Genomic DNA, 21,612 nt, shown 5'->3' on the forward strand with positions numbered 1-21,612 from the left:
AGGGAGGTGATCCAGGAGGACGGAGGCGCTCTGCAGGTAGCGCGCACCACAGGCGTTATAAAACCAAGAAGTGGATCCATTCAAAATACAAACTAACAAACAAAATAGATTTTTAGATAATGAGAGGTTAAATCACACACGTATAAGATTTAATAGAGTGTTACTCAGTTTGAGGTCATAATGTATCTGCTTTAAAAAAAATTAATTAAAAAAATCAATGCATCTCGTTTGGATAATATTTATTTGCAGCTTGTGCGAGGAAAAAGAAAATCAATTTGAGCGAAGCGAAAAAAAAAAAAGAAATTAAAAGAAGCTCATTGCTATATAATGTTCAAAACTGGCCCACTTAATAACCAAATAATAAGACCATCCCCGATCAGTCAAGGTGAGTACACAGCAGAAGAGTGTGTATGTGTGTGCGCGCGCTTGTGTATGTGTGTGTGTGTGTGTGTGTGTCTCAGTGTGTGTGTGTGTGTGTGTGTGTTGAGATTCAGCCCTGGCGGGATTCTTCAGCAGGGCCCCATGTCTCCTGTGAACACGCCCCAGATAGATGAGCCAGATATATAGCCAAGACCTGCGGGTAGCAGAGGAACTGTGAGAAAGAGATAATCGCACTTGCTCACCCCAAGGGTTACCTGTGACACCCTCGCAATGACAAGAGGGCCCAGCGAAAGGGGGCCACGTAAAAGGAGTTTGGATGATACCTTAGCCGGCACTTTGTCCTAAAAAGAAAAGAAAAGAAAAGGAAAAACCTCCCGAGCTGTGTGCTATTTTGTCTTTTTTTTTTTGTCTTTTCTTTTTTTTATGCTTTTCGTCATTTTGGAGTTCCTCTGGAGTTACCTGCGCTGTGATCGATCGGAGAATAAGCGAAGCGAGTTATTCATCAGCCACAGATCGTTGCATGAAACTGAGAGCCGGGCCGCAATGAGTCGGAGAACACGACGCTGGATTTTAAGAGTTTTACTTTGTCTTGGGATTGTTTATTTGAAAATTGGGTGAGCTGCGCTTCTCTGACTTCTCCCGAATTTGTTGTAGGCTACTCTCAAAGGCAAACCAAAAAAAAAAAAGAAGAAGAAAAAAAACACCAAGCCTTTAATACCCGACGAATTAGACTTGTATTTGTTGTTAGTCTTTAAAAGGCGCCTGTTGTATCCCATATTTACTCAAAAGGCAGGCAGTCGATTTTATAAACGATAATAAAAAGCTGTGGGGAAGAGCGGAGGCTTATCTCAGTCAGACTCGTGGCAACTGCGTCCTTATCACTTAATGACATTTCCTTCATTATACCTCTGAGGGTCGGTAAAACTCGCACTGGCATGATAATTCAGAGCACTTTGAGTAACTTTAGTAACTTTAATGTCGCCTTTTAAAAGACAGATTTGGTGATGCACGTTCGAGAGTCTGTTCTAAAGTGAAACAATTGATTTTGGTGATTTTTATGGTGATATCATAACCCTGAAAACCTGTGTATTATTTCCACCATGTTATATTTAAAAATAATATATATTTATTATTAATATCTATTCAACCAAACGTTGAACACGAATCTGATTTTAAACGTTTGTGGAAACTCTAAGAAGGAAATAGCCAGATAACATGAGACAGGAAAAGATCCAAATGGTCGATGGCTTCTCTCTCTCAAGTCATGTCCATCTTCCGTTCACAGTGGCTTCTCGTCGGTGGTGGCCCTAGGTGCGAGCATAATCTGTAACAAGATCCCCGGTTTGGCCCCCAGACAACGGATTATCTGCCAGAGTCGCCCCGATGCCATTATCGTCATCGGAGAGGGAGCCCAAATGGGCATCAACGAGTGTCAGTTTCAGTTCAAAAACGGGCGCTGGAACTGCTCTGCGCTTGGAGAGAGGACAGTCTTCGGAAAAGAGTTGAAAGTGGGTATGTTGCTGTCTGTTAAACGTTTTGCTCACAGTATTTTAAAAACGTTGTTCTTTTTTTTCCCCAGCTGTAGAACACGATGTATCAGTCGACTCGCACACAGACGCGTGTTTTGCGCGTTGTGCGCAAAAAGCGCAGGGTGTCTACTTTGGGTTCTTTTGTGTTTTCCCACAAAAAAATGGCCATAATCACAAAACGCAGTGACCAATGTGATTTGCAGGATTTAGGCCTATCGTTAGGTTAAATCATGACCTGATGCCCTGAAAAAAAAATGCACCTATTTGTATTTTTGTGTTCATTTGTCTTTGTCTTTCCTCTTCTTCACATTAAACGGTCATCTGCATCCACGGTATAAGGAGCATCCCATAAGGAGCCAGTGTCATTTACATCAGGCCTAGTTTTTGCTCCGGTCTTCTCACTGAGCGGGCCTTTTCTGAGCACGTATAAAAGGGATCTGGAGCCGGTGCTGTAACAAAGCTCTTGTGAATGTTTGCAGCCTTTCTTTTCAGAGTCTCTGGAGACACATTTTCACTGGTCTTTATCCTGTCTGGTGATGGGTGCTGTGGCTCTCACTGTGAGGACGCTGCTCTCTTACCACGGGTATAAGTTACAGTGGAGGCAAAGCCAAGAGGAGAGCAGGAGCTGAGAGTACTAAATTAGAGACAAATTAGTTCAAAACAGTGTCCCTGCTGCTGGGACAAACGTCCCCTCTGAACAGTGGAATAGCGTCAGGGGATGCTCAGATTGTGGCTGCTAGGACCTGATAAATTGGATTAAAGACCTATTAGGTTTGAGTTTGAGCATCACAGAGGTGGATTTGTAAAACCACTCTGATAAAAATCTTTTAATATATGTAAGTTCTGAGCCGGGTCAGGACTACTGAAGTAAAAACACAATGGTCAGTAGCTTGCACCAGCTGTTTGAGGCCATCTTGCCTGCCGCTGTTGGAAAGAAAGGATTATCTCTCCGTGCTGTTGAAATGAAAACGGCGCTGTTTGACAATCTGTTCCTTTATGAATGAGTGGCTCTAGCTCGTCGAGAGTCCCGGCCTGTGTGTCTTCGAGGCAGGAGTTTGTGTCTATAGCTTGGACAGCCATACCAAATAGATTGGTTTCACTGATCAGCTTAGCGCAGAAAAGGCCAAAGGCTGTAAATGAGTGCTATTGTTGATGCCCGGGCCGAGTGGAGCTGTGGAGCTTGCGATTGTTCTTAAAAGCGGTGGAAGAATGACCAGTGAGCTGATGTTATTGTGCTCCAGGGTGATGCAAGGTGCATCGTCGTCGAGCCATTTTAGGCCCCGGCTGTGTTTGCACTTGAACTTTGTTGTTGCACTAAGGTGTAGGTCCACATGAAAAGGCACGGGACTCTGCACAGACGAGAGGGAAACAAACACGGCAGAAGAACAGCGGACCGGCACTTCTGGCTCAACTCACATGGGCTCCCTTATTTTTAACTTTTTTTTTTAATACCTTCCACCTCTCATTACAAGGTTATGAAGAATTCATTCCATCTCTTGCGGTGAACCCGTGCACTCAGAACTGCAGGGGAAAAATTAACAACGGTGCTGTCAGAACTGGCTGACTGCACCGACACACCTTCTTTTTTGGCACGGCGCCCATCAGGTCTATAAAAGCGTCCACATAATTGATGCCTCAATATGAGCTTTTTTTTTTTTTTTTTCTTTTTTTTTTTCAATGGCAAGGGCACCCATCCAAGATGTTTATCAAAAACATAGCAGCCTTACATAGTGGAGCGGGTGGCAGGAGGAAAGGCAGCACAAAGAAAAGTCTGGTGTTTGTTTTGAACAAACAGAGACAAGAGGAGTTTATTTACACATAGATATGATGGATGTTACAACTGGGAGTTTCCTGTTTGCATGATAATGAATCACAGATCTCGAAATTAAAACACACTCCGTGTCAATCTGGTTTATGAACATGTTTGTTTATTACATTATGGCCTGTGATCACCTGCTGCTTTGTCTACGTTAGATTTCCCCTCTGTAGTCTTTCTCCTGGGTTTATTATTCGACTTGAGAGCTTTTTTTTTTTTCCAGACGTCAGGATCGGTCTTCATGAGTCCCTTTAGTTATTTGTCGATAGTTCCGTGTGCGTGTAAATGATTTGTTAGCTGGACTTGGGCGAGATAACGGCAGGATGAAGATTCTGGTGTCAGCGCCTTATGAGTTTACACAGAATGTGACAGTTTTCTGAGTGGATCAATAGCCCTTCCTCGCCGACAACCCTCTTATTCATACTGCTTTGTTGACTATACCGCCGGTGGCCATTTTGGTTCACGGGCAGGACAGTTTCCAGGTCAGGTTTCAAAACACTGCTAACCTTGACTGATATGTCAGGAAGAGTGTGATGTAAGCACACATGCTGTTTTTCTATATGACATATTTCCCTTAAACTAGAGGAGAAAACACCAAAACATTCTCTATTCCAAAATATCTCAGTGCAACACTTTATTAATCACTTCTGTTTTTTTTTCCTTTTCTGCTAGGCAGTAAAGAAGCTGCGTTCACCTACGCCATCATCGCAGCAGGGGTGGCCCATGCCATCACGGCGGCCTGCACGCAGGGCAACCTGAGCGACTGCAGCTGCGACAAGGAGAAGCAGGGTTTCTACAGCGTAGACCAGGGCTGGAAGTGGGGAGGCTGCTCGGCTGACATCAGCTACGGCCTGGGCTTCTCCAAAGTGTTCATCGACGCTCGGGAGGTCAAACAGAACGCCAGGACGCTCATGAACCTCCATAACAACGAGGTGGGACGCAAGGTAAGTGATCGGAAACAGGACTGCATCTCTTCAGGCAGCAGAATTTCTTTATGTTTCCATCTCCAAGGCTCAGAAGACAAGTGAAGACAAAGTGTGGGCCGATATCAGATTATCATAGCCAGAAGAATTCACGATAACGATACAATCCCGATATCTATCCAGACTGCGGTAAAATTGTCACCAAAAACATGACTGTGGCTGCGTGTTAGCTCAGTTAGCCGTGCAGCTAGCCAGACGACCTCGGGATTGTTGGTATTCATGCTGCTAGCACAGGAGCTTTGGACCACTGGCAGAAAGAAGTTTTCAGGCCTGGGGCTAGCTGGTTAGCATGCTAACTTGAGAAAAGATCTCTGCAACATGGTACTTGGATGTTTTTGACATAACATCAGAACCGTTGCTCCTTCTGTTCATAATTTCAGTTAATTTTGGAAAATGTTAAAACAATTTTTTTTTACATATTGTACCTTTGAAACAAGATGAAATATCCACATTTGATAGTATCGAAAAAGAGGCTATGAAAAAGAAAAAAACTGAACTAGAATCAGATGTTCAACCCAAGGCAGCACAGATATTAACATAGTGTGTTGGTGTGTGTTCGGTGACTATTTCTGTACCAGCACTGTGTGCAGGTTGTCCCAAACTAAAGGGATTAAAAGGATCATATTTTGTGCTCCTTCCGACATTTTTCTTTCTACCATCATCCTGAAACAAGTTCCAAGAATCATTTCTATCTTATAGTATTATTGTATCAAAGTTTAAACTCTGGTATAGTGACAATCTTAGTGCATTACCACCATCTAATATGACAAAGTGGGAATGGAAATAAACAGAAATTATGTAGAAGAAACTTGATTTTTTACAAGGTATTATCATATGTGTGTCATTAACACGACATCGATATGTCATTTTTTAATCATCGTCGTCTAACCGGTGATCTGACCAGTCTGAGGCCAGCCTCAGCCACTGTTACCCGTCTCTGCCGTGATGTGGTGTGGGTGCACCTTGCCAGAGATGTGGGCAGCGGGGCCAAGATTGAACAAGCAGTGGAATAAAGGGCTGCTTTTATGGGAAGAGCTGACTAAGTAGCAGGGTTTGATTACAACCCAGATCTCCTGCGCTGAAAACAGATTGACACTGTACAAAAAGGCATTAGCCCAGTTCCCCCCCATGCTTTGCAGCTTTGCACCGCTGGGACAGTATACAGTTACCTTCGTGACATACCCCACACACAATTTTCTCGAACATCACAGACCCACATCAGGTGCAATGTGCTTGTACATGCAGCAAAGGTGTGTTTACTGTTTGGTTACTAGGTTTGATCATCACCGAACGTCTCTGTTGCTGTATAGAGGAGAAGTTGTGCACTCTCCGCCTGCATCCAAACTGGATCTCCATCCTGTTAAATTTTCAGCGCAGCGTGCAATTGGCCATCCTTCAGATGATGATAGAATAATAACAAACTTTTAATTATCGGCCAAAGGGGTATTAGATCATAAAAACAAAAAAAAACAAACCTTGAGAGAACAAAAACAGGATTCGGGTGCAAATAAGACAAAGTCAGCAGGCGGGGATGTTTCTCGCGAAGGGTCGACCGGCTCATTTCGTGGCTTTTGTGCATGCATGGCTACAGAACACTGCAGAGTGACAAAGAGACTCCAGTAAGTCTAGAGGTTAGAGATTGAGTGGAATGATGTGCCAAACAGCTAAAGTGAGGCAGGAGTTAGGGAAGAATAAAGAAGCAGCTTTGCCCAAGTTAACTCATATCCCCTCTCCCCCTCTGCCTCGCCGTGCCAGAATCCCCCTGATTCACACAGCCCACACGTCTATCCCCACACTGGCTGAAAGGGCCTCCTCACAAACACACACACACTCACACTCACACTCACACACACACACACACAAACACACACACACACACACACAATTGTACCTAGTAGATCATTTTCTACGTGCGTTTCAGGACCATGAATTCAAATTGGCTTATCTGGACAGCTAAATTGCCTCCCAGGGAAAAGACTGCACTTGCGGATTCAAACTTTGCATGGCTTTTTTCTCTCGTCTCTCTTCTCTCTGCTGATAAATAGCCTCTCTGTTTTGATAGACCCCCCACCCCCCTTTATTTATGCTAATCAAAAGCAGTGACACTGAGCAGGAGCGCCGTTCAACAGCTCCCCGGCCGCAAAGACGTCCAAACAAAGGCTGTCACAAGTGTTGGTCACAGAACAACTGATGGATCAGGGAGTTGAAGCCAAGGGTTTTATGAAGTGGTTAGCTCAGGGGAAACTCGCTTTTTCTTTTTTTTTTTTCCTTTTTTTGCTTCTTGTTCACACGTCCGTATTTGGGTTTTTATCGTCACAGTTTGCTTGCCAAGAACACGGACGCATAAATATCGTCGCCAATGGCTTTTAGGAGACGGAGCTCTGAGCATTTTCCGCGAAAGGGAAATCGCAATTGACCTTGTTGCTAAAGAAAATTCGAGTTTCAGTCAATGGCACTTCTCATTGTCATCGGTTCAGGGTTTAGCGGTAATCCCAGTCACTCGGCGCCTTGTACAGTCACTCTTGACATTTGTATGTTGTGTGTGGTAACTACACACACACACACATACACACGCACACACAGCCTGAAATCTGATACATTATTTTGGCTTCTGTGTGTATGGTATCACACAGCTACGTGGTGGGGCTGTATTTAATCCTCAAATAGTGTATTTGTCAGTCACATTGTTATTAAGTTGCACGTTTGTCACATGCCTGTTGAAACGTGAACCCAGGCAGTTCGAGACACACCGGGGTTTTGTAAAAAAGGAAGACACACCATGAATTATAAATGTATTAAAGTATGAAAATAGAAAAATAAAACCTTATCGTAGTTTTTCGGCGGGTAAACCTGTGAAATCATTATTCTTGTAAACTGCCTGCTAATTGGTTTCAATAGTCATGCGCGGCTGTTATCGACCTATCACGGGAGCGTCAGGATCACTCATCACCGCTGTGTTTTTGCAGTCGCTTGTTGTTACTACGATACTGTTTCTGTGTCTCTAGATCCTGGAGAAGAACATGCAACTGGAATGCAAGTGTCATGGCGTCTCGGGCTCCTGCACCACCAAAACCTGCTGGACTACACTTCCCAAGTTCCGCGAGCTTGGCTACATTCTCAAGGAGAAGTATGCCCATGCGGTGCACGTGGAACCGGTCAAAGCCAGCCGTAACAAGCGCCCTAAATTCCTCAAGATCAAGAAGCCTTACTCCTACCGGAAGCCCATGGATACAGACCTGGTGTACATAGACAAGTCGCCTAACTACTGTGAGGCGGATCCTTTGACGGGGAGCTTGGGGACGCAGGGCCGGGTGTGCAACAAGACTATGATGCAGCACATCAGCGGCTGCGACCTCATGTGCTGCGGCCGGGGATACAACACACACCAGTACTCTCGCGTGTGGCAGTGCAACTGCAAGTTCCTGTGGTGCTGCTACGTTAAATGCAACACCTGCAGTGAGAGGACAGAGGTGTACACATGCAAATGAGAATATTTATTGGACAGTGTGTGTGTGTGTGTGTGTGAGTGTGTGATGTATGTGAGTGTCTTTGAGTCTTAATGGACAAACTGGAGCAGTCAAACTTTACAAGAAGGCTGTTATGACGGTCTTTTCACACACAATGAGGAACTACTGTAAGCTGAAGACGGGGCGTCTTGATTTCTTTTGCACACAAAGCTCTTCAAGCCTCTTCTTGGACTGTCACGTTTTGTAAGGGTGCGATGTCGGAACAGAGCGACTGTGACTGCGCCGTGGCACTCGGGACTGGGTGACCACGGCCGGAGTCGGGGAAGCAAAAAAAAAAGTCAAGACTTTAAGCTATGTGGACGATATGTTCTGACATTTAAAGAAATGGACTTGGTGGATGTGATCTCGCTGGGCAGGACACCCTGCTGTAGCCTTTTCACTCTGTGCACGGACGAAACGACACAGCCATTTGGAATATTTAACACACTGTATTTAGAGAATGAAAATAATTAATATTAATTTATTCTATAAGAAAAACTACTGATTTTGTCCACTATGGATCAAAAATAACTAAATGTTGGGAGTTTTTTTTTGTTGTTTTTATTTTAGTGTATTAAAGCAATCAAAAAGTTGTTGACACACTGGATTTGAATCTGCCTGGAATAATGTTTTTAGATTCCAGATGAAACTGCTGTAGGCTACTCACATTGACCTTCTGAACCTCTCATGAGTCTGTCTTCCCTCTTGTTTGCTGCTAGTCTAGAGAATCCCACTTTGTTGAGGCAGAAGGCTGTATATGCTCTACTGACCGCCTTCAATGGCGACGCTTACTTCAAGCTGATTTAGCTTAACAGGACTCAACTCACTGATCAAAAACACAGGCACATTTTCCACTTTTTTGGTAAATATTGGTTAATAGAATATATTTTGTAAAAGCCTATTTTTATATGAATGTCTTATTTATATCTTTTTTTTTTTTTTTTTTGCATATTCAGTGTCACGTTCTGACCCTTACACCTGTTTTTAAAATCCTCGTGAACAAGAAAAAAGCTGATCTATGTACGTTGGCCCCTGCTGTCACTGCCATAGTTGTGTAATGATGTAAGTGATAGGAACTGTTTGTATGTGTCTGTGTTCAAACGACTGTGTTTACTGCGTTTCATGACTACTATTGATGGAATACAGGAACAGAATAACACTAACAAGACGTGCTTTCCATTATTGCTTCCTCGTACATTCTCACGCTGGTCATTGACATAATGTGTGTAAAGGGGCAATACGTACAAAAATAGAGTTAAACATAGAGAAATGAGTGCAGTAAATGGCAGTTATGGGTGACTCTAGTTATATACTGCCCATATTGTACCTTTAATAGATTCAAAATTGAAGAAAAGACAATACTGACCTTCACAAAATTCTTGCCGCAAAGCAGTTGTTGAACTTTTAAAACATAACTCACCTCAATTGCTCATTATAAAGGAGTCAGTCAACCGATCGAGTCACCACTTGCGCTTTCAAATGAACATAAAAGTAAAATATATCTAAACGGTGGCTCTATTGTGGTTTGCATCATCATCAGGCAATCATAAAGTCATAAAGCAGGGATGCAAATTCCCAAACATACGGCCACCGCGGTGGTAAATCAGTTTTCAAAGAGCTTATCCTACAAGTCCAATGTGTGCGGTGGTAAGACGCCGAAAAGAGAGACGTCCTTTGAGAGGGGAAAGTTATTCGGGCTTAATTGAGGGCCCATCCTGCAGACTGGGAAGCAGTTGAATGTGTCAGGGGAGAAAAGTGTTTGTGCTCTAATGGTAGGGTACCAGTGTAATTGATGAGACTGGCCGGGCAGACTGTCACGGAGATGACTTGCTCAGTCGGGGGAGTGGGAGCTGTCAGGTGATAGATGACTCGCACATCTGCTTCATTCACTCCTGGGCCACTAGTTGCTACAACAACTCCAGAGCAGCGGAGAAAATGCAGGGCAGTCTCCAAGAGAGGCCGGCCGACATGTCAGGGAAATGTTAACGATGCTAAAGCCCACAGTCGTTACGGATTCCACTCTCATCGGCCCTGGAAGTGGCGTGGGGAGACGGGGCCCAAGGTGTTGACGGAAAGCCTGCTCCCAATAACCTCCTGGGATTGACGAATGTGGCCTGTAAAGTTTTCACCTGTGCTTTATTTTTTGTAGAGCATTTCCACATCGGCATTTTTCCCTTGTAAAAACCTCCCTTCCTCCCTTTTGCATTTAAAGAGCAGAGACACATGAGAATTCAGGTTTGATTTATAGTAGATTAGCCATATCGTGTGTCATTGGAAGTGATAATCTCCCTCAGAATAAAGAGAAAAGGGCGTGAAGGGGATAACAGCCGAGGCTTGTCCCCGTCTGACAAAAGCTTCCAGCTTTCATAATATTGATACAAAAGACTTGCGCATAAGAAAAGGCAGCTGCACGAAAAGCTCTGGTTAAACCCAAAACTAGGGTTTTGTGTGTCACATTATCTAATTAAGAGAAACACTTACATCTCAGGGGTCCCTTATATGTGTCACTTATTTGATTTCATTCGCAGCAATCAAACATTTGAATGACAAGGGCAAAGTCCCTTAACAGATAAGCTCACCCAAAAAATGAAAATCCATTATCATCTCCTCACCTTCGAGCTGATTGAAAGTTAGATGAAGTTTCATAAAGTATAAAACATCTCTGGAGCTTAAGAGCAAAACAGCACTACAACTCTCCATAACAGCTAAAATTGATGGGGACTTGTTTTAAAATAGTAAAAAAACAACCAAAGAAACACGTAGAATGGCTCTATGCAGCTCATCCGTTACAATCTGAGTCTCCGGAAGCCCAAGCTGACATCATTTACGTACTTTTTAAAGAAGCTGCTAAGCTAAAATTGTTAGCATGCTGCCCGTCTGAAGTGGGTGCACGAGCCTGATCATGTGTCGTGGTGTAAATAACGGTCTTTTTGAATCAAGTTGGCATCTCAGGGCTTCAGGAGTCTTTGATATCGCTTGACAAGCTGCATGGAGCCATTTTATGTTTTCTTTTTTACGTTTTAAAACAAGCCCCTATCTACTTCAGGTGTAAAAGGAGAACGCTGTTTCACAGCGAAGCTCCAGAAATGTTCTGTGGACTACGCAAGTCCTCCTGACATCCCATCGGCGTGAGGGCGAGTAGCTAACAACAGAAAATTTCATTTCTGGTTGAAATTACCCTTTAATGTGGTGCTCAAGGTTTTACAACCCAGCTGCCCTTAGGTTCCACTAATGCGGATTTATAGCAAGGATTTGCACCATCAAACATTTGCTGCTATAATTTACAGCTTAACGTGCCGTCTAACGAAAAAAGAAAACAAACAAACAATGCAGTTGAACGACCGTTCCAGATAATCCACCTGCAGTGTTTTCCAGTCAGGTGTAAAACAACCACCACGCAGAGGCCACAGTCGCTTCATCTCCATTGAGTCACAAACACAAAATAACCACCTTCTTTGATATCGCAGCCTAAGTCAGACACCCTGCAGGATCACTGCCGCGCTAATTATACTCTTAGCTGTGTTTCTCCATAAACAGGACCGGGCCCATGCCAAGATGTTCTGGGGTGTAATATCCATGTTGCTCTGAAGTGGGGTGGCGTTCCCCTTTGGAGTTTTGTTTATAAAAACACACACACACACACACAGGCGCACAAACACACGCACTCAGCTCCGTCACCTGCAGTAGTTGGAAATTGGTGGTGGCTGCAGATTTATGGTTAGTAGTCTGGCTCACTCCCTGTGTTATTGCTGGAGACCTGCCACAGCTTCCCTATCTGCTCCCATGACCTGTTACATCAGGGCGGCCCAGCGGCGTGCTCCAGCCAGCAATCAAAGCCGCCACAGCCAACAATGAGCCCTTTAAAACATATTTAAGCAAGATCCATCCTGCTTCCTGTTTTATCATTAGATTGGCCGTGACTGCGTCAGATTTATAGCTGCAATAAGACAAAAAAAACCTGAACCGATGATGTCGATGTTTGTAGGAATGCGGGGATAGAATTCAGGATTTATTTACCGGAGGTACAAAAGTGATCATGTATCTTTCTGTAGAGTCTGCCGTCCATACAGTTTATACAGCAGTCTTGTTCCGTATTTGTCTGCATTAAAGCCGCTCGCAGGATTAAAGTCACACATGAAATGTCTTGCCTTCGCCTGTGATGACCGAAAAGAATGCCACCAATGAAGAGAGGAAATGACTCACAATCTCACAGTGAAAGAGTTGTTAAATCATACATTTTACAGAGCCCTCATTAACACAAACCTCCGTCTGTGCGAGCTGCTCTGTTTCAACAGCTTCCAACATTTCACTCCGACAAGTGGACAGCGCTAAAGACAATAATTTGAAAGGAGGAGGAGGAGGAGTGAGGAAAATGTGCTCTCCAGTTTTTTCTCTCCCCTTCGCTCTCTCTGACCATAAATCTTCTGACACATGATTATGTCAGTCATACTTTTGTTTTTCCTCTGGTTGAGACATGCACAAGCACCTGAGCGCCGCAAAGTAAATTGCAGAGCACAAGGTTGTCTTTATGTGATTCCAGAGATACTGCATGGGCGCAGAGCTCATTCATGCACTCTCTTAACGGCAGGCTGTTTGAGGCTCTGCGATGGGAGACAGAGATAGCCGACAATATCCACTCCCCGCAAGAGAGATCCACAACTGCTCGGGCCCCTCACAGGGTCTATCTCACTTCCCATGGTCTATCTGATTTTAAGGTAAACACAGTGGTCAAATAGCTCCGAGCTATTGTCAGCGGCATTAAGGTAAGAACACAGGTCGGGCTCTGCTCTTTGGGGGGATTTTGAAGGAGCCATTTACGCTGATTTGAGTGAGCAATGGCGGCCCGCTTAACCTGCCCCTTTGAAAGCTTTTCGAAATATGTAATCATGGAGCCGTAATGCATCCGAGAAATGGGGTAATGAGAGCGTTGAATGTTAAAAGCCGCCTTTGAAGGTGCGTAGCGCTGTATCTTTAAATGATCTGAGCACCCCATATGATACTTTTCCTTGTTTTTGGAGTGGTTTGGAACAGGGCTATGGAGGGCCCTCATACCTGCCCCCAACCCCCCCCCCCACCCCCCCCCACCCTCCTCCACGGGACGTCACCTGAGCTAAGCTTACAGTAATCCTCCGTCGTCTCGGGCGTCCTGACACGGGATGTTTTGAACAAAAACACAAACGCACTACCTACCACCCCGTAAGACCCAGAGACGCTTTGGAAATATCACTGATCTTCAGCCAGCGTCATCTCAGTTCGCCCTGACAGCCCTTCTCTGCCCTTACAAAGAACACGTTGGCATCTTCCCTCCTTGATTTGACTGTTTCTCTTTGATATGACAGTATTGCAACCACAATTTGACTTGTGAGGCTTCACTCCTCAGTAAATCCTGACTATGAAACGCTTTCCCCCACCGATCCAAAACCTTTAAAACGAGAATAGAAACTGAAATTAAACTGTGAACACATCCAGGTGTGATCTTTTCCTATTCGTGTGTTAAGGCAGCTGATCAGTCAGTGCCAGTGTGGTCTCCATTTTTTTTTTTTTTTTTTTTTTATTTCCTCGACTGTCTACAAGGGGAAAAAAAGTGCACAAACAAGTTGCTGGGAAGTAAACAATCTGCGTGTTCTTTACTGATGGTGTCATAGCTTCCATGCTCCCGTCTCTTGGCTGAACAGTTCAGAGGGAGTTGCAATGAATTCTCTCCTCTAGCATCTTGTAACCTGTCCAGACACGCTCCTAAATGTATCACTGCAGAAAGCTATGAAACAATTTGAGCTGATGCTGCCAGTTTAAATAACTAAAGCGTGTGGTCAGAGCTATTATATCATTAATCTTCTCCCTTCTCTCCACTCATGCCCTGCCAAGACGTGGAAACACCCTCACCTTCAACCCAAAAGAGGTAAAGAGATACCTGAAAGTGCTTCTTTTGATATGTATCCCGCAATGCTGGTGACAAAAGTGTTTTGAAGTCGGTGCCACAGACCTTTTCAATCATGTTCATCTTCATTTCATCCTGCTGGATTGAAATGCATCTCCCAAAACAGACGGATGATTTTTGCTGTAACAACACGTTCTGCACAATTAGATTTTTGCGTGTGGGGGTCATAAAATGGCTTCAGCACATGGTTAATTGTGCACACAGTTGGTGTCACTGATGTCATGAACTGTAATAACCACTTGTATGACGTTTTACATCTCCTGCTCCCTGTAAATAATAGCCAGTGTTGGCTGTAAACAAGGAAAAAAGGCCTCTGACAGGTGGAGTCTCCGGTCACTCTGCTCATTCTTCTAAACACATTTTTTTTCCATTCGACACTTATTCCTCTACGATACTTGCACGACGATTACCAAGTTCCTGATCCATTAAAAAAATAAATAAAAAATAACTGAATGGAAACGAGTAGGTAATGTGCACCGGATGACCTCAGAGTCATGGAGGTCGTGTGGTGACAGTGCTAGATGAGGCCGTGACAGTGCTAGATGATCCTACAGTTCAGCTCAGGGTCAGAGGTTTGTCTGTAGGGCAGGGGAACACAGCTGGATGCTCCGCGCTGAGGTCAGCTTCAGTGATGGTAATGAGATAAAGAATGGGACAAAAGGGAAGCGGGATAAAGAGAGCGGCGGAGGGGAGAGAATCTCACTTTCACTCGCCTTTAATGATTTTACAGAGGCTTTCCGCACCTACAGTCTGTTGATTTATGGTTTTTGTAATGTTATATTGCTGTTGTTGTCTTTGGAGCAGGGAATACAAATGGCATTTTTCACGGGCTGGCCATTCATTAAGTGTGTGTCTCCTCTTGGCCTAGTTAAATCCAGAATGAAAAGCCTGATGAGCAGCGACTCCTGAAACGGTGCCAGACAGTGACAAACACCCCGAAGGCTTTCTGTCTTCGGATTCTTTGCTCTTCTTTAAGCCAGTGAAATGAACCTGCCATGCATCGACCGTGACGTTTGTGGGACATGTAGAAAGAAAACTATTTATAAGGATCAGCTAAGTGAGGCACATAAACATGATCCTGACAACGATCTGATGTCACCTGCGATTCCTGAAGAGGGAACAAAAGCAGCCGGAGCATTGTGAGTTGGCACAGATACGGCCGCGATCACTTCCATCATAAATCACCACGTTTCAAAAGGATGGGTGTCTGGTGACAGGACCGGCGGGACGAACAAAGACGGCGTCTGCTGTGACAGAAACTCACGTGGAGTGGAAGCGGTTCCTCATAGCACACCGAGAGGACGCGGAGCTGAGCAGACTGGGAGGGTGAGGATGCATTCCAATATAAGCCTTCCTCGAAGTCAAACGAGTTCTCTTCATCTCGACGCAGCCTGACGTGATCAGTTGATGGAAAGGAAAATTGAGAGTGATTACTTTCACTTGTCATTAGGAAATTAAAAGATACACCCCTCTCATCTGTGAGTTCTTCTGCTAATCACCAGTCAGATGGTTCATGTTTAGCAATCTGGACCATCACAACCATTTTTCTTAGTTATTCTCTGACAGGAAATGTATGTTGCACGACCATTTTTAATGGCACACTGACTGACAATCGAGTCATTGCGTCTCTGTCTCCAACGTCAAACCACGGACGTATTGAAAATGTAAATTTCTTCATGTTGACGCCTTCATTTTCTTATGTTTTTTTCTATTTCATGTGGCAACAGCACTGTGCTTACGGTCTGGTAAGGTAAAAAAAAAACATGTGGTTGGGGTTAGAAAAGGTCAGATTTTGCTTATTAGATGCTGACTTTTGTTTGTGTGTGTGTGTGTGTGTGTGTTTTGTGATGTGATATATGTGAACATGTGACATTCTTCATTGTGTCCAAAACAATTTTTTCCTAAGGGAGACAATAAAAGCAACTAACTAACTAACTGGCTTAGCATACAGTTAGCTTTCCGCTATGGCAGGAAATTATGCTACGTGAGCAGTGAGACTGAACCAGAACAGCGGAATGCTCTGTAGATTGGAGGAGCTCTACAGCTGCAGTGCTGGTGTTCACTTTCTGTCAGCTCATCACAACGAGCAACGGCCTTCACATACAAGCTGTCTTCTTATCCACTGTAAATATATAGAAATATGAATTATAGCTGCGGGAGATAAGAAAACATTCACAAAACACATAATGAAGTGAGGCTCATTCGTCCACACCAGCAGACCACAACAGGTGGAAGGTCACTGCAGGTGTCTGGCCTCAGTGAGAGACACTGAACAACTGTGCTGCAGAATACAGGGAAGCTGCACACTGCAATTGTAAAATCATGAGCACCCACAGGGTCAGTGAGGTCAAGACAGATAAACAGCAGAAATATCAGTCTGTCCCAGTTTTACACTGAGGAGTATTACAGCACATGGCTTATGTAAATACATCTGGGTGGTATTTGATAAGATGCAGCAAATAAAATAGCCAATAGATAATCAGGGAAGAAAGAGTGCCATGTATTGTGAGACAAAGCAAAGTAGCAGTCGCCCCCTACAGTCAGGGCTCAGTATCAGAAAAGAGTTTCTCATCCTGCTCCTGATGAGTGTGTGTGTCACATTTCATCACAGTGTTCTTGTCCACGTAGTCACTATTAATCTACGAGAAGCAATAAAAAAAAAAGGAGAACAGAGTCACTGTGTGACAGGCTCGTCAGTGCTCTAATGACAGGTTGATCTTGAGGAGAGACAGAGACAAACATTACCTCAGTGCTGCAGCAGACTTGCTCCGCAGCCCAGAGACAAGCGGCAGGTAGTTCACCGAGTCTGTACTGATCTGTCCTGGGGGGGAAATTCCTTTCTACTACTGTCCCTCACTGCAGCAGACTGTAGTTGTCAGAGTCAGGTCATACGATGATATATTTGTGTGTTTCTACAATGGAAAAATTCCACCATCGTGAACACATGCATGAGCAGTAAGGCTGAAAGCTCAGACTTGGAGACACGTGCAGGATAAAGATGGGGGAACAAAAGTACAGGTGAAGTCCACTTGGTGGAACAAAATTGTGCCAAAAAATGGACCTGGAATCAACTGTGCCAATCTATCCTTTTAAAAATAACTATTTTTAGAATGTGAATCATACTTTAGATTTGAATTCATGAACTCTTCCCTATAATCTTCCTCATGCTCTTACATGTGTTGACATAATTGGACCGCCGACTGAAAGTGAAGCAAGTGAAATTAACTTTTTGCTAATGGTAACTGGTTAGGTGTACTGTACAATGTACGAGAGACTTGGTCCCTCCTTTCACAGGCTGCCTCAAAGCCAGTCAGGCAGGTTTTCTGTAATTACATGAAAAATGGCTTTAGTCCCTGCGGGGTTTTGGCCACATCTGAGAGATAGAAGAAGTGTCTTTGCATGCTTATATATGTCTGTGAATGTGTGTGTGTGTGTGTGTGTGTGTGCGTGTGCGTGCATGCAGTTGAGAAAGAGGGGAAACACTGACACACAGACGAGACGGTGAGGAGCTTCGGTGTGTATTTCTGTTTGGTCACCTCTCGTGAAGTTCTGTCTGACGAATCAATCAGATTCTTGAAGTACACAACAGTCTGTGAGGTTTATAAACTGACATCAGTCAAACCTCAATTAAAACATCTGTCAACATGGCGAAGAAGGCCAGTCTTCACTGATGCAGCCTGTTACAAACTAAGAATCTCTAAATGCCACGAGCATCAAGCATCCCCGCATGAGATATTGCAAATTGCGCGAGATTCCTCCCTAAATCCTGGTAATCAATCAAAACCTTTCGAAAACAGGCCTTGGGCAACGTATTCGGGAAAAACCCTGCCGTTTCGGAGCTGTGGAGGAGACGCTGAAGACGACTGAACCCTCCTCTATGGGGAGAATTTATGATGAATGTAAGTCATTTTAACAAAATCAATATTTTGGTTCTGCACAAGAAACAAGCTCATTGAGATTCACAATATCAGCTAACTACGCTAATCTACGGCCCAAACAGATGTTGCCTGTGGTTTGATAGATTTGGGTGAGAGCAGAATCTGTCTGGAGCTCAGAGGCCTGCCAGATGCTTCTGTATCAACACCTCTTTTATCACCTGAAGAGAGTCATCCTGCCAACTATGACAGTAATTCCATCTGAGAGGGCCACACTGACAGAGGTATCGCCCCGGCATGGATGAGTGGGATTGACTGAGAGCGCACATTGATATTTGGTAACGTGCTTTCTGAGAATTCTCCGGGGGAAGTGAGCGCTGTCGACCAATGTTTGGACCTCCTGAATTTATGCATTCAATAAAAAGAAGAACAGCACATTCCGCCAGAGTTCTGTGCCAACCTGCATAACTGTATTTGCACATGGAAGCCTCTTTTCATGTGCAGGAAAACGGCAATAAAAAAGGCTGCCATGATGGCAGGTTAATCCTCCCACATTAACACCCAGGAACACAATGATTTAACATCAAAACTCCAGATGCTTGCTGCTGGTAACAGCAGAGGAAACACTCAACACACTGCCTGATGAATTTCTGGCCTAGGTACACAAAGTGTCTCGTGGTAAGAAAACAATGTCTTATGGTGTAACTGTTGTTTTACACTTGTCTGACTGAACAAACACTCATGAAGTGTGTCTTGCGCTATAATCAGCTAATCAAGTGGCTACGGTCAGGGGAGGGAACGCGCCACAATGCAGCCGTGTGCTTTGAGTAGCCCCGGGTAGGTAAGTTGACTTGTGCTCAGTTTTATGGGGAGGATAAGTGCCCCTGCACACTGTGGGAGACTGGAAGATGGATTTGGCAGGTGCTCATTACACGCACAGGGGGTTAATTAAAATGTTGTAAACACTTTTGTTTATTCATCATTGTTTAGCCCCATCTCCCTCATGCAAACAGCCAGAGTGAGCGAGTTTGTTTAAGGCATACCTGTTGTCATGTGCGTGTCATAACCTCACCGCACGTGGTGGTTCCTGCCTGTTCTTGTGTGCTGGAACAATCTTAATTTTTTTGAAGGGTCTTCTTGATTGGAAACAATGCAGCAGATTCAAGTCTAGAAACGGAACAGGCTTGTTAGCGAGTTGGAGTCCTGCACAGGTGAGTGCGTCAGATTCAGGCATTCTGAGGGCCTGTCGTGCCAAATTTAATCTGTAAAACAAAGAGGGTGAATAACAGCATCTGACTGAATGTAATATAAGTAAGTTTTCTTGAGCAGTAGTGGCCTGAAAGTAACCCTGAAAAGATTATTAGTTTTTTTAGTATCAGTGAAACTCCTTGCTAAGGTACTTTCATTTATCCAGAGTTGGGAGGGTTACTTAAGAAATGTATTTGATGTGGTCACTACGTTCCTGTTAACAACCAAGCAGCACAATATCAGAGTCGAAAAAAAAGATTATTTTCTGTTACCTCAAGATAGATATTGCCAAAATAACACATTTTTGTTTGATGTATTTTATGGACAATCAGTTGACAAACTGATTCAGATAATTAAAAAAAACAGAAAATCAGATCCACTCATCAGAATATATATATATGTAAATATATATGTAATTTACTTTTACTTGTACTTTATACACTTAAATACATTTAATATCAGACACTTTTACTTAAAGGTGTTATTGTTAACATTTAGCCATTAAATGTAGTGCCCCCCCCCACCCCCCCACCATTGCATTCACTTCACAACACTGCGGCTGTTTGATTAATCTGCCCCCTGAATTGGCTGCAAGTTTGCAAACTGTCTGAATTCTCACACAGAAGTAAACAAAACATCATTCTGGACCAAACAAACATTGTAAAATCATTCATTCACATTCATGTTTTAAAAGAAAAGAGATCCTTATATACTGCACTTTTCCACAAGGTCTGTATATGTATTGTTAAAAAAAAATGATATATCTACATAAATATGTTATCAATATGACCTTTAAAGGTCCCATATTATACTGTTATTCATCAATTTCACACAGCTGTCAGAGGTCTAACAACACTGTATTCGAAATGCATTGCCCCAAACCCATCCATGGTCCTGAATTTCAGCTGTCTAAAAGTCGCTCTACTGAGCTCTACTAAGAGCAGGCTGTTTCTGTGTCTCGCCGAGATGCTGTCGTTCAACCAAACCAGTTTGACCCAGAATCGGACCCAGAAACAGAGGCAAGAGAGCAAGTACAGAATCCGCGGCTGCAGGAGGACGTTTATGAGTGGTTATTGTGTCTGAATATGTTACTTAGTTTGTTCGTATTGTTTGTAACAGTTACTACCATGTAGCTAATGCTAGCTCCTGCTAAAGGTAAAGGTAACTTATAGTTCTTCGGCAACTGTAAATACTATCAAAACGCTGCAACACTTACCTGTGGCTTGGATGCAGTTGCTGGGTCCGGTATAGTTGGGACTGATCCTTTTACGAGGGTCAGTATCGAGGCAAATCCAGCTTTGTACTGACCCTCGTTACTGATGCAGTTTGATGTGAAGTGGTTAGCACACACAAACAAACTAACACGGACTGTAGCCGGCACGTTGTTGTTAAAAATAAAACGCAACAACTGTCTCTTCTGTTCTTCTGTAGCTGGGACAGAAGATAGGCACTTATGTTGATTTATACAGCCAACAACAGAGCAAGTGACGACATTGCAAAACACTGCTATCTTACCGCTGGACACACCGAACTTCACTTCGGGGATGAATGCCCCCATTCCTGTCATTACGTAATGACAGGAGCTGAATCTGAACAGCCTGTAGGAGCGCCGTTTTACCAGTGTGTGGGCTGCAGAGACCATGCAGGACTCATTCTGGGAGTTAGTAGGCTCAGGGAGGACGAGCTTAGAGGCCAGAGAAAATGTGTTTATCATAATATGAGACCTAAGTACACTTTGTATGGGGAACTTTAACTTGTACCACAGTGATATTTTATCCTTCTGGAGTATGACTTCTCAGTACTTTTTACAACACTGCTCTCGAATCAGATTGTGTTCAAACTTGACATCCAGTCACACTATTTTTGGATTCTGGGTGTGTATATTCAAAGGCCGACAGTATTTTTGGGAATACCAATATCAAATCCCTTTTGACGTTTTCTTTTGAGAACAACATGCCACAGCATGGTCCACAACTGTACGACGATTGCAGCTTGAAGAGATCTGAAATAACAAACACTTGAAGCCAGCTCATTACTTGGGTGACACTGTTTCTTCCCAGGGCAAGCCTCAACTTTTCATTGTTATACAACTCTGCCCATTGCTCACCCACAGAAAATGTATTACCCTCACTCAAATCCACGTAGAGGAGACTGTATGCATTCCGTCGTCGGTTGGCTGTGAGAGAAAAGCACTTTGTGTGGAATGCCTTGTGCCAGCTGATGAGATGTCAGGTATGAAGCCACACCTCCGGAGCTTTTGACCACAGATAGATTACTGTGGATTAATAAATGCAGGGACACAAAACGACAGCATGTTTATGTGCAGGTTCTTGTGT

At 43.7% G+C, this 21,612-nt stretch overlaps 1 protein-coding gene across 1 annotated transcript; it reads left to right on the forward strand.

Annotated features, from left to right (window-relative positions):
- Positions 1-526: 526 nt before the first annotated feature.
- On the forward strand, positions 527-9,378 carry wnt7ab (wingless-type MMTV integration site family, member 7Ab). Its single transcript, XM_030421676.1, has 4 exons — positions 527-995; positions 1,667-1,893; positions 4,399-4,670; positions 7,715-9,378. The coding sequence occupies exons 1-4, from the start codon at positions 805-807 to the stop codon at positions 8,195-8,197; spliced, it is 1,173 nt and encodes a 390-aa protein (XP_030277536.1). The 5' UTR covers positions 527-804; the 3' UTR covers positions 8,198-9,378.
- The last annotated feature ends 12,234 nt before the right edge of the window (positions 9,379-21,612 follow it).

This window comes from Sparus aurata, chromosome 7 (assembly GCF_900880675.1).
Source record: "Sparus aurata chromosome 7, fSpaAur1.1, whole genome shotgun sequence".
Lineage (NCBI taxonomy): Eukaryota > Metazoa > Chordata > Actinopteri > Spariformes > Sparidae > Sparus > Sparus aurata.

Excerpts from the sequence above, each read along its gene's own strand:
- wnt7ab (XM_030421676.1), top strand. The coding sequence starts at position 805 with ATGCTTTTCGTCATTTTGGAGTTCCTCTGGAGTTACCTGCGCTGTGAT. Across the intron at positions 1,894-4,398 it reads CGGAAAAGAGTTGAAAGTGG|GCAGTAAAGAAGCTGCGTTC; the intron begins GTATGTTGCTGT and ends CTTTTCTGCTAG. Across the intron at positions 4,671-7,714 it reads ACAACGAGGTGGGACGCAAG|ATCCTGGAGAAGAACATGCA; the intron begins GTAAGTGATCGG and ends CTGTGTCTCTAG.